This window comes from Aegilops tauschii, chromosome 4 (assembly GCF_002575655.3).
Source record: "Aegilops tauschii subsp. strangulata cultivar AL8/78 chromosome 4, Aet v6.0, whole genome shotgun sequence".
Taxonomy (NCBI): Eukaryota; Viridiplantae; Streptophyta; class Magnoliopsida; order Poales; family Poaceae; genus Aegilops; species Aegilops tauschii.
Genome location: NC_053038.3, coordinates 391,477,290 through 391,490,543, shown reverse-complemented (window position 1 = coordinate 391,490,543; position 13,254 = coordinate 391,477,290). Strand labels below are relative to the sequence as shown.

At 44.1% G+C, this 13,254-nt stretch overlaps 1 protein-coding gene and 1 long non-coding RNA gene across 2 annotated transcripts; one reads left to right on the top strand and one right to left on the bottom strand.

Annotated features, from left to right (window-relative positions):
- Positions 1-2,229: 2,229 nt before the first annotated feature.
- On the bottom strand, positions 2,230-3,379 carry LOC141021340 (uncharacterized). The gene is made up of 2 exons (XR_012182290.1): positions 3,298-3,379; positions 2,230-2,644 (listed from the first exon to the last, which is right to left on the bottom strand). It is a non-coding gene; the product is annotated as an uncharacterized lncRNA (long non-coding RNA).
- A 1,043-nt stretch (positions 3,380-4,422) lies between these two features.
- LOC109747667 (probable glutathione S-transferase GSTU6) lies at positions 4,423-6,138 on the top strand. The gene is made up of 2 exons (XM_020306695.4): positions 4,423-5,552; positions 5,654-6,138. Exons 1-2 carry the CDS (start codon positions 5,229-5,231, stop codon positions 6,029-6,031), a joined length of 702 nt encoding a protein of 233 aa, XP_020162284.1. The 5' UTR covers positions 4,423-5,228; the 3' UTR covers positions 6,032-6,138.
- Positions 6,139-13,254: the final 7,116 nt, after the last annotated feature.

Genomic DNA, 13,254 nt, shown 5'->3' with positions numbered 1-13,254 from the left:
TATACCTTCCATCCTTGCAGATAGCTCGGCTTTGGCGGGACTGTTATACATGTGCGGGTAAGAGAGCCTCCTTCATCCTAGAAGACCATGTTATCCCCCACCCCCACCCCCACCCGAACGCGGTGCAAGCTTCGGCGTTGAAAGCTCCATCGACGTTGAGCTTGTTCCAGCCCTCCGGCGGTTTGACCCAGCGGTCCAGTGGCCATCCACAAGTGGATGCCACGCCTTGCTTCTCCTTGCTACCTGCTCCATTCATTCATGTGATGATCATCTTGCCTCGCTCGATTTCATCAGTAGGATGTTGCTGCAAGCACCGAAGGGAGCTAACGTAACAACACAGGAATCGTTTGGAAGCTTTCGTTAAGCAGATTCTTGTGGTGTGTGATTTCCTTTCTGACATGCCAAATTTTCCACAGAGTCATCAACAACGGTAGGTGCCCCTGTTCATCGTTGTTGTCCAGAAGATGGAGCAGCTAGTCAGCCTCGGTGTCCTTCGCCTCCTGGACACTTGGTATATGGAATTCTTCATTCATAGTGCGCCACAACTGGACTGCTAGAGGACATCTACATAATGCACAGAATGTGTCCTCTCGTTCCATACCACAAAGAAAACAAACATCATATTTCTCAAGCTTCCAGCTAGCTTTATTTTTCATTGTGGCCAAGGGATTCGGTGTGAGCTTCCATTCAAAGACGCGTACCTTTGGGGGAGCAGGCACCCCCACACTATCTTCCAGACGATATGGTTGTCGTCGAGTCCCCTGCTGCGCAACTTGTTGACTAAGCGCTTGGCAACAATTTTATAGATCACATTGCAAAGACTTATTGGTTGAAAGTTAGTTAACTTACTGGGCTATTAACCTTTGGTATGAGCACAATGATCGTCTCATTGACATTTGGCGACATGAAACTCATCTGGAAAAGGCCTTAACTGCTAGAATGATATCTTCTTTGACCACTAGCTAGTTCCTTTGAAAAAGGCGCGCCGAAAAATTGTCCTTACATGGACTCTTTAAACACCCAATTTGGAATAAACTACCGTGGATTCCCTTGCCAGAAAATGATGCATAACTTTTCATTCATGTCATCCGTCACACAAGTTTCCAATATGTTTAGGAATGATTCAGGTTGTAGGGCAACATCACAAGTAAACAAAATTTGGTAGTGATTAATTACCATAGAGGCCATCACATTTTGGTTATCTTGGCGTATGACGGCTTCATCAACGAGGTGCTTCACCCTATTTTTCCTTGAGCGCCACCGATTTATTTTGGAAGAACTTTGTGTTTCGGTCTCCTGCACATAGCCAATCAATCCTCGATCTCTGCATCCACAAAAGTCTGTGGCGATAAAGAAGCTCGTTCATTAAATCAGTGACACGCCTGACTCCCTCTCTATCTGAATTCATATTAAGTCCCTCGTGCTCGGTTCTGGATTGTTCTATCTGTTTAATCACACTACCAAATTTCTCCTTGCTCCAAATGTGTAATTCAGACATGAGGGATCTGATATGTCTCAAATGTGTCTATAATTTTTATTGTTTCATGCTATCTTCATATCACTTTGGCATAGTTTTGGCACCTATTTTTACATTTTTGGGGATAACCTATTAACTCAGTGTCCATTGAAAGGACAATTTCCTCCCTAGGTGTTTTGGTGTTGATGACAACGCAATTTACGGACAATCCGTGTGCTTGAGCTACGCAGGCATATTCAAATGGCACGTGATGGTTTGGTTCCTCTATGAAAAGAAAAGATTGAAGATGGTGTTTTTGAAGCCTTTATTTTTTTGGTCATAGGAAACCCGTATTATTAAGAGGGAGTTCGCGTTGGAAGGTACAGGTAGAATTAAAGCACGTACACGAAACTTATATTGCACGCACATCATCTTCCCAATAGTTTCGACGAGAGAACCCATGTCCAACTTAGTGCTGAAATTATGCACCCAGTAGTACCGTTGTGCACAACAGTATTGTCGCTCCGCTTAGGGGGTTGTACTACTAGATGACCCATTGTGCCAATTGGCACATAGACCAGCTGCAGCCCGAAAGTTAAGCGAATTATTTGAAAGTTTTTTCCTCAACCGTTAACAAATTATTATGTTTATACTCTGTGAACTATTTGAAACATAAAATGGAAGCTAAATAACTACTTGAAGAGACCAGCTGCAGCCATTGGCGCAAAGACCAACTCTAGTCAAGAAGTGAAGCAAGTAATAAAATAAAAAAATTACGTGAACTATTTGAAAGATGTTTCTTGTGGATGGTCTACAAGTCATTACGTTTGTATTGTGTTACCACGACACACAACAATGATCGTTCCCCATGTCCTTCTTTGGTCAGCCAAGGCAACCCGACAACCGGGTCGATAGAAAGGCTGACCACACCCCCATAGTACATGACCCGAACCATAGGAACCGAAGACTCCCGCTTGGAGAAACTGATGCAGCTCGGGGACATCTGAGCAGACCACATAGTCCAAATACCAGGCAGACGTCCGAAAGCACGACATCCAGCCCAGAAGACGGGCAAGAGGGCGTGGCACAACCCGACATCCACCTGGCATGAGCGAAACAGTCCGACATGATGCGACCGACGTGCATGCTGAATTGGGCACACGTGCGTGCCCGCCATTGAAAGACCAACTGCAACCCCAAATGTAAGCGAACTATGTGAAGCATAAAATAGATCTTAAATGAACTATTTGAAGGGACAAACTGTAGCCATCAGCGCATAAACCAAGAAGTGAAGCAACCAAATAGCAGAAATTTTAGTTGAACTATTTGAAGGATGTTTCTCGTGAATGGTCAGCAAGTGATTATGTTGCTTTTGTATTTGCCATGTATATCTACCAACCATGAACAACGATGATTGTTTCTCATGTCGTTATTTGTCCGGGTAAACAACCCAACAAGTCGGGATAGTGACATGTGGGTATGTGAGGACTTGGCTAGATGACTTTGTTTGTCCACGATCAGGGGGTCGTGCCACATGCCCGTGCGCCACGCGACACCTTTACCGAGGCCTTGCCTGCTCAGATCCTTGCCAACGAGGATTCTGGACGGCTGGCGCCCATGGGCAACTTGCCCGTGCTGTACATAGGAGCAAACATTCACCCATGAACAACACGTTTTATACATGATCCTTGGAGGCCCAACAACCAAACGCAACCGAGAAGACATGTGAACTATTTGAAGGATGTTTTTTCTATTTTACGAAAAGTACCAGCGGCCAATTTAGTGGAAAAAAGTAGTCGAACTTGATTTGGACAAGTTTAAGAGGATACGTGGTGATATACCTCCAATTCATGAACAGTGAGTTGTGACGACAACGTAAACGACTACCGGCAGTAGATGTACTCTTGTCAACGCTTGTCTCCGTGGATTTTTGACAAATGATGGCAGCAACTTCTAGTAAGAGTCTGAAGAAAGCAGATCTAAAGGATGCAGGTAGAAAGGAACAAGACGAGGGGGACAGAGGAGCGAGAAAGAAATACCAGAGAAAAACGATGGCCCATCATAGACCCATTTTCATTTTGCTTTCGCTTTATGTTCGCACGGACCCATTTTCGTCTCAAATTTGAGACACTTTTGGGTTCGAGGTGGACACAAAGCGGGCGCCCGAGCTCTTTTTTCTGTCCGTCTGTGTCCGCCGCTGGCCCACATGGCAGCCAAATAAATATCCCGTCTCCGTATGCTCCAACTCGCCGCCATCCACCGCGCAGCATCCACACCATCGTCCACCGCGCCTCCTCGCCGGAGCACACGCGTTGCCATCCATCCGCGCCCACTCGTCGGAGCACACCCACCACCCCGACCAGATATGTTGTCCTGCAGCGCCGGAGCCGCACCCGTGCTAGCTAGCTAGCTGCCCACCGTGCGTGCTAGCTAGCACGCGCGCGTGGCAGACAGCTCGGCCGGCGGCTAGCTAGCTAGCTACAAGCCTACGCCGCCGGCCAAGCTGTCCATGGACGACGCCGCGACTGCACAAAGACGACGTCGGTGCGGCCACGGGCCACCCTGCAAGGTCCTCCTCACCAGCGACCAGGACATGGGCGGGCCTCTTAGAGCAACTCCTCGCCTCCCGCGCTCGCCTCGGCCTCGCCTTCCCCGCGCCGTCACCCGCACCTCGCCTCCCCCACGCTCGCGCTGCCGCGACCGGCCTTGTCGAGCTCCTGGCCGCGCTCCGCCGCGCCCAGCGGTGCTCCTCGCCTCCCCCGGCCGTGCCCGCTCCCGATCTCCCGGCCGCGCTCCTGGCCGCGCCCGGCCGTGCCTGTCCGCTCCCGAGCTCTTGGCCACGCCTGGCCGTGCCTGCTCCCCCGCGCACAGCAGCAGCAGAGGGCGGGCGGGCTGGTCCTCCTCCGGCGCCCGTGCTCGCACAACAACAACAACAGAGGACAAACGGGCTCGTCCTCCTCCGGCACTTGTGCTCCGTCGTGGTGAGCTGGTGCTCCTCCGGCGCCCGTGCTCCGCTCTGGCGGGCTCGTCCTCCTCCCTGCCTGCTACGTGTTCGATGGAACGCCGAGGCGGACATGACAAAAAATGCGTCTGTCCCCGTTGGATGCATCGGATCATTTGTTTAGATCGTGGTGCAGATCAACGCGTGCAGACGGTTTTGCATGTGCGCCTTCTTTTGCTCGATCCACACAGGTCGACAAAGCAATAAAGATGGCTCCCGAGGCCCGGAGCAATTACTTCGATCGGCTTATCCTGAGCGCTCACACGTGACGCTTGCGCGAACATTTATGTGGCCAGCATCGATTTTCCCAGAAAGAGCATCAGGCAAAATGTATCTGATCTCCAGCATCAAATCTTTTGCCCGAGAAATATTAGGAAGCAAGCAAACACTATCATCGAGTCATTGACTGATTGACAGCACGAAGCAAGCAAGCACTATCATCTCAGCGTTCCGTGCTATTATAATCTGGTTCGATGCTGCGTGCTGAGGTCACTGCTGATGCGTATACGTACTTTCCATGGCTGAAGCATTCCAAAGATCTCTATTAAAAATAGGCGTACTCGATGACTTTCAGACAGTGAACAATCAGACCAAGCGAGTAGGTTGGCTGATGCTACATAAGCGCCTCAACGAGAGGCTATTCTTGCACAGACAAGAGCAAGTCAGAAACACCACATCACTGAGAGCAAGAGAGAGAGAGAGAGAGAGAGAGAGAGAGAGAGAGAGAGAGAGAGAGAGAGAGAGAGAGAGAGAGAGAGAGAGAGGAAAACAATGGCAGGAGAAGGAGACATCAAGCTGCTCGGCATGGTGGTGAGCCCATTCGTGGTCCGTGTGCGAATGGCACTGCACAGGAAGGGCGTGAGCTATGAGTACGTCGAGCAGGACCTCTTCAACAAGAGCGAGCTCCTCCTCAGGTCCAACCCGGTGAACAAGAAGGTGCCGGTGCTCATCCATGGCGGCAAGCCCATCTGCGAGTCACTCGTCATCGTGCAGTACGCCGACGAGGTGTGGAGCGGCAAGGGCGCCTCCATCTTCCCCGCCGACCCGCACGAGCGCGCAGTTGCTCGCTTCTGGGCTGCCTACGTCGACGACAAGGTATGTATTGTGTTTGTTATTTCGAAGCACCAGAGCCGTGGTACAAGAAGAGCTTCTCAACAACTGCGGGCACCAATGTCGCGGCGGCGTCTGTTTTGCAGCTGTTCCCTGCTTACATCGGCATCATGAAAGCGGCGACTGAGGAAGCAAGAGCGGAGAAGGCCAAGGAGGCGCTTGTGGTGTTAGCGAACCTGGAAGAGGCCTTCGCCCAGTGCTCAAAAGGGAAGCCTTTCTTCGCCGGCGACTCCGTCGGGTACCTCGACCTCGCCGTCGGATGCAACCTGTTCTGGCTCGAGGCAATACGCAAGATGTTTGGGGTGACGTTCTTTGACGTGGGCAAGACCCCGCTCCTGGCCGCGTGGGCGGAGCGGTTTGCCGGAACCGAGATGGCGAGGGAGGTTGTGCCGGACGCCGACACCGCCGTGGTGTTTGCCAAGAAGCTTCAGGCTCGGTTTGGCTCTAACACGTCTGCCAAATAGAGTACTACTCCAGTGTAGGGTTTTTTTGGCGGGAAATTATCAAATTATCTCGGAAACCCCGTGTAATAAATGAGGCATATCATGGGGAATGGCATAATTTTTTTCCATATTTTCACAGAATGTCCCTTTATGGCTTATATATACTCCCTCCTTTCCGGTTTATAGGATTTATCTTAAAATTTTAGTTTTTTCATTTTATAAGGCTCAATTTGGTTGTTTCCCATCACATGTTCAGATTCCAAGGTGCATTAAACCATTGCATGCAAGTATTAAGAGAAAATTGACCAATGCATGTAATTTATGCATGCATGCATTGCAATTAATGCATTGGTAAACATACTTTTTTGAGAAAAACAAAAGCATTAATTGGGCGTTTTTGCAAACTACAAAAAGTATTCCACCAATCACCATATACCTTGCTTGGTGAGATTTTTGAATTGAGCCTTATAAACCGGAAAGGAGGGAGTATATACTACTCATCTAAGTGATATTATAGTAACATACACATATCCCTAGACTATGTTACTACCTTTCATAGTGGGTAGTAAAATAAGAGCAATTATAATAGAGCTGAGTCAGCGGGCTATAAGGAATAAACTAGTATATTTCTGCTGAGTTGGAGGAAAGAGAAGAGGAGAGAGAAGGTAAGCGGGCTCTTCGTGAAGAGCCAGCTCTAGCACGTGCTCCTAGGCACTTTGATGGGCTGTAGATGACACGGCACTGGCTATACTATTAACCATGCTCTAAGTATGGTAACATGCAAAGCCTCATTTATTAGGTTATAGACTCATGTTGCACTGGGACATGTGATGTTACAGTAACTAGCTAAGTTACTCAAACTACCTCCCTCCTCATTAACTCATTGCCACATAAGCAAATTTGTTGAGTTGGACTCGATGTTACTGCTGAAGTTACTCCCACTGTGGCTAGTCTTATGGCAAACGATTAACACCAGCCCGCCGGCCAAAGCTACACCCGCTCGCGCGCGAGCTGTTCGGCCGAGTCATTTTGGGTGATCCTCGTTGCACCATGTCATCTTGTTTCCGACCACACACACGCACTTGCCGTCTTCCCCTTTCGACCTTCTGTCTTCAACCGTATCTTTTCTATTCGACAACTCCCCATTGCTCCTCACAATTCTTCACTGGCGCACCCACACACAGGCTAAGCGCACTGCGAGCACCTAGTCGATCGACTAGGTTCAGGAGAAGGAGGAGGAGGAGGTGGTGGTCGGAGGGCCTCAGGGGGCGTAGGCATTGCCACAAGCAGTGTCGCAACCGGGCAGTGGGAGAGTTCAAACTGGCCACCAGCGGTGCTGTAACTGGTCGGCGTCTTGCTGCAACCAGCAGCGGATTTGCTGGAACCGGTTAGCGGCTTGCTGCAACCAGCAGCGGATTTTCTGGAACCGGCCGGCGGCGGTGCTCGAACCGGCCTGGCGTGATGCTGCAAGCCTGCAACCAGCATCTGATTTGGCTGGAAACCGGTCGACGCCGGTGCCGGAACCGGCGAGGTGGGAAATTACAACGATGGCAGTCTGAAGCTTCTACGAGCACGTCTATGCTGCAACTAACGCAGAGAATGCTAGAATCGGCAACGTAGGAATTGCGATAGTGGCGGCGACGCCATTTTGTTGTTGTTGCAACCAGCCGTGGTGGTAGCTGTAACCTTTGTCGATGAAGTTGCAACCATCGTTAGTGGGTTGCGACCATGGTCAGGGGGCATGCAACAGGCAAGCCAGGGGGTTGCTGGAACCAGTGTGTCCCAATGTTGCAACCAAAGATGGCGAGAGTTGCGACTGGCATTGGCAAATGCTGGAGATCGGCATTGGCGATGGCCGAAGCTACGACGGTGCACGATGACGAACCCCTAGGAGTCTAGGACTCCAGGAGAGCACGGGAGGACTATGAGTTGGGGATGTGGGAGGGCGTGTAGGCTGCGACAACGTAGCGGCAGGACGTGCCCAACTCTTGTCATGAGGGTGGGGACGAAGACGAGGCAAGTTCAAAACACGATCTAACTGGGGAACGTGACCGACCAAAATTTTAGGGCGGTCGGCCGGCACCTAGCACGACCCTTTTTATTGCCTGTCTCCTTTTCATTTTTGACATTCCTGGTATGTTTCTTTGGGCTCGGTTGTGTGCCTCCCGTTGTGATTCCTAGCATAGGGTCGCCTACAGAAGTTGTTCCTAGCCGGCCCAATAACCATGTGGCTGCGTCGCGCTTATTACACTCATATTCTTTTCTTTCTTTCCTTTTTTCTTCACATTTTTTTGTTTTAAGTTTTATACTATCTTTTATATTTCAACATTATGTATATACAAGAAAACTTTTACATAAATTTACAAAAAATGGATAAATGTTGATCATGCATTTGAAAATGGATAAATGTGTATGGGAAAATGTAATAATGGGTACAAAAAATGTTTGTGACATCAAAAAAATGTCACACGTTTAAAAAGTGTATGTGACATTTTCAAAAATATTTATACAATTAAATAATTTTGCGTAATAAAAATGTTTCATACATTAAAAAATGTACAATACATTTAAAAAAGTTCAAACTTTCAAATTTTTGTTTGTGACATTTGAAAATATAGTATAGAAAAAATAAAAAATTTGCGTAATTTACACAAGTCTTTGGTACCATTAAAAAAGTGTACGTGACACTTCAACGAAAAATTCCAGCAATTCAAAAAAATATTTAATATTTTTTTAAAAAAAATTATAAAATGCATAAAAATGTTCCCATATGTTCAAAAATGTTTAATTGCACTAAACAAATGTACGTGGCATATTAAATAAATATTCACATGTGTAGTAAAATTGTCCTTTCTTTTTTTAAATGTTCGTGTAGTTTAGAAAATGTCTATTGTTATTCAGAAAATGTATAGAGTGTATTTGGAGAATTTTACCATGTACTAAAAAATGTTCAAAACATGAGATGTATTTGAAAAATATCCTAATTTTATCAAACAATGTTTCACAAAAAATATACATATGTTAAAGACAGTTTAAATCCTACAAAGAAACAAAAAAAGAACAATATGAAGAAACCCAAAAAAGAATTAAAAAATCACATATAACGAACAAAACTAAACTAAAGAAAACTAGTGTAAATATAAAGTGTAATGAAAAAAAATGAAAAACCAAAGAAACCAGTGAAAAACAAAGAAAAACTGTGCAAAGCGAGAGAACCTACAACTATCCAGGAGCGGCTGCCCTAATGGGCCGCTAGAGGAGATATGGTCTCCACTGACGGTCACGTGGCTGGCCCATTAGTGAGATAAAGCCTAGGAAGGTCGATAGATGACTTGCCATGCTGGCGATCGGCACCATCACTCGCCCTACTTGCTCGATTTCCCGTGATTTGGAGCGAAAATCGCTTCTTTTCTTGACCGTTTTCCCTAATTGGCTGGTCATCATTCGATTTGTGCCTCAAACCCTAACTTACGCTCATCCATGGTCTGTAAGCACATGATTTCTTATCCAGTTTCCGTATTTATCTTTCGATGATGTTGCTTGTTCACTATTTTGAAATATGAATAACTTTTATTGACTTCGATCTCTCTCATATACTCCATGCTTCAGCTTCACATTTTTCTTTAGGCAATTTCATGAAAATGTCACAAACGCATTTTTGAAACTTTTGAACATTTTTTTAAATGTAATGTACATTTTTAAACATATAAAACAGTTTCTGTTATGCAAATACTTTTTACATTGTATATATTATTTTCAATGTAACACACATTTTTAAATGTGTGACATTTTTTATGTCATAAAAAATTTGTACGCATGATTAACATTTCCTATACGCATTTAACATTTTTCAAATGCATGATCAACATTTCCTATGCTTCAATATATATATTATGTCGAAATATGAAAAAATAAAGTTAAAACAAAAAAGCAAAAAAATGTGAAGAAAAAAGGAAGGGAAAAAAGAAAAAAAACGTTAGTGTGGTCAGCGCGACGCGGCGACATGGTTAGTCTGCAGCAGGAACAACTTCTGTATAGGAATCACAACAGGTGGCACATAGCTTCGTCCAAAGAAACATACTAGAACTGCCAAATAGTAGGAAAAAAGAGGGAAATGGGCAATAAATAGGGCCGTGCTTGGTGCCGGTCCGCCGGCCAAAAATTTCAACCGGTCACCTCGCCCCCGTTAGATCGTGTTTTGAACTTGCCTCGTCTTTATCCCCACCGCCACGTCGAGAGGTGGGTGGGCCCCGCTGCTGCTTTGCTGCAGCCTACACGCCCTCTCACACCCCAACTCGTAGCCCTCCCGCGCCCTCCTATTACCAAGTGGATATTGCAGCGAGTTCGGGAAGGTACATCGTTGGATTGGTACGGGCGAGACATAGCCGTGAGGCATTTCCTTAGTGTCATCCTTGTAGCTTTGTAAACCTTTTTTTCCGTGCTTGTTTGTTTGGGCTAGACCTGTTCCGTTGGACTCTTTTGTCTCACGGAATCTGTGTCTTGCTTCTCAACCCAAAACTAATAAAACCCCACAAAGGTTATTTTCGATTGTCTTCTTTTGTTGTGGGTCTGCTTTGTTTTCTATTTTTTTTTAAATTGATGAAATAAAAATATTCATGCATCTTAAAATATATTCACAAATTTTAGAAGATGTTCATACATTTTAAAAATGTTTGTGAATATGAAAAAATGTGAGTGGATTAGAAAAAGGTTTGTGAATTTGAAACATCTCATGAGTTTTAAAAAGATCACAATATTTAAAAATCATGTTTTATTTTAAAAAAACAGAACATAAACAATATCATGAACAATTTTCTAAAATTCGGGACATGCAACTGGCTCACATCTAGCTATCACTTGGAATGACTCAATCTCTATGCAAGCCAGCTCGGGCTCCACTTCTGATTCAGATGGATATGTTCTTGTGCCAGTTAACTTGCTCAATGCTCTATGGAGAGGAGAGAGCATCAATGCTCGTTCAACTAGGCAATTGCAGCAACCTGAACAAACTCTGAATATCTTCATCTCTATTAGTAATGCAAGCCTCACTTTGCTATGACGGGATCAACGGGATATAGTGGCCTCTATGTTACTCAACAACTCCGTTCCAGTCATGCAGATCAAGAACTATCTCATGCAAGACATCAGGCCTATGGCTACCCCTTATGGACCCTAGAGCTCTGGAATGTGATTCGGGCCTAGTAATTTGGGAGTCCAAGTTTCAATTGCTCTAGTCAATGATGCTTTTGTTATTATTGTTGGTTGCAAGAATTCAAATGATAATGAGGGATCCATCATTGTCAAGTGGGAAAACCTACAGAACGCTCTAGCGGTGACAGGTAGGGTGCATGTGGCGCTCCACTTATCGCTAATAGAGGGAATTTCAAAATAACATTTGAAGGGTATCTTAGCAAATGACTTAAATCATTTCTATTTTTTGTGAGAGAGTGATCTATGGCTTTTCAAACTAAAAATAAATAAATACACCATCTCTATATCTCCAATCTATTGCAAGGATTCAAACTTATCACATTCAGTGATCTACATGAAAGTTTTTATTATATCCCTCTTGAATACCTATCATATTAGGACCAATTTTTTCATAGCCCGTTCATATTGCCATTACAATTTATTAAACTCTCAAAAAGATATAAGTGAAGCATGCGAGTGCAACGTGACACTTCAAATAAAAATTCCAGCAACTCAAAAATATGTTCGTGGTATTTTAAAAAATATTTATAAAATGTATAAAAATGTTCCCATGTGTTCAAAAACGTTTCATTGCATTACAAAATTGCATGTGGCATTTTATAGAAATATTCATGTGTGTCCTAAAATTGTTCTCAATTTTTTTAAATAAAATTTTAAAAGAAATGTTCGTGTAATTTATAAAATGTCCATTGTTATTCAAAAAATGTGCAACGTGTATTTGGCGAATGTTGCCGTGTATTTAAAAAAGTGTTCAAAACATGTGATGTATTTGAAAAATATCATAAATTTTTCAAGAAATGTTTCACAAAAAGTATAGATATGTTAAAAACAATTTAAATCCTAAAAAAAGAAAAACACGAAGAAACCCAAGAAAGAAACAAAACCAAAATATAACAAAGAAAGAGAAAACTAAAGAAAACCAGTGTAAAAACAAAGTATAATGGAGAAAAAACTAAAACCAAAGAAACCAGTGAGAAACAAAGAAAAACCAAAGATTGAACGTCGAAAAAGAAAAAAAACAAAGAAAAACGGGTGCAAAGCGAGCGAACCTACAACTATGCACGAGCGGCTGCCTAATAGGCCGCTAGAGGAGATATGGTCTTCACTGACGGTCACGTGGCTGGCCCATTAGTGAGATAAAGCCTAGGAATGTCGATCGATGACTTGCCATGCTGGCGATCGGCACCATCACTCGGCCTACTTGCTGGATTTTCCGTGATTTGTAGAGATAATCGCTTCTTTTCTTGACCCTTTTTCCTAATTGGCTGGTCATCATCTGATATGTGCCTCAAACCATAGCTTACGCTCATCCAAAGTCTGTAAGCACATGACTTCTTATCTAGTTTCCGTATTTATCTTTCGATGATGTTGCTTGTTCACTATTTCGAAACATGAATAACTTTTTATTGACTTGGATCTCTCTCATATACTCCATGCTTCAGATTCACATTTTTCTTTATACTATCTTATGAAAATGTCACGAACACATTTTTTGAAACTTTTTAACATTTTTAAAAATGCAACGTACATTTTTAACATATGAAACTATTTCTATTATGCAAATTTTTTTATATTGTATATATATTATTTTCAATGTCACGTACAGTTTTAAAAGAGTGACATTTTCTATGTCATGAAAAATATTGTTCGCATGATTAACATTCTCCTATACGCGTTTAGAATTTTTCAAATGCATGGTCAACATTTTTCCAAATTTGTGCAACGTCTTTCTTGTAATACACATAATTATATTATATTAAAATATAAAAATATTATAAAAGTTAAAACAAAAAAGCAAAAACAAAAAAGTGAATAAAAAAAGAAGGAAAAATAGAAAGAACGTGAGGGTAGTCAGCGCGACGCGGCCACATGGTTATTGGGCCGGCCAGGGACAACTTCTGTATAGGAGTCACATCTGGCGGCACATAGCCGCGCCCAAAGAAACATATACCAAAACTGCCACCCAAATAGAAGAAAATAAAAGAGAGAAATGGGCAGCAACCTGAACAAACTCTGAATATCTTCATCTCTGT

Bases quoted from the DNA above. Each gene is read 5' to 3' on its own strand.
- LOC109747667 (XM_020306695.4), top strand. From the start codon at position 5,229: ATGGCAGGAGAAGGAGACATCAAGCTGCTCGGCATGGTGGTGAGCCCA. The intron at 5,553-5,653 runs GTATGTATTGTG...TCTGTTTTGCAG, and splicing joins CTGCCTACGTCGACGACAAG to CTGTTCCCTGCTTACATCGG.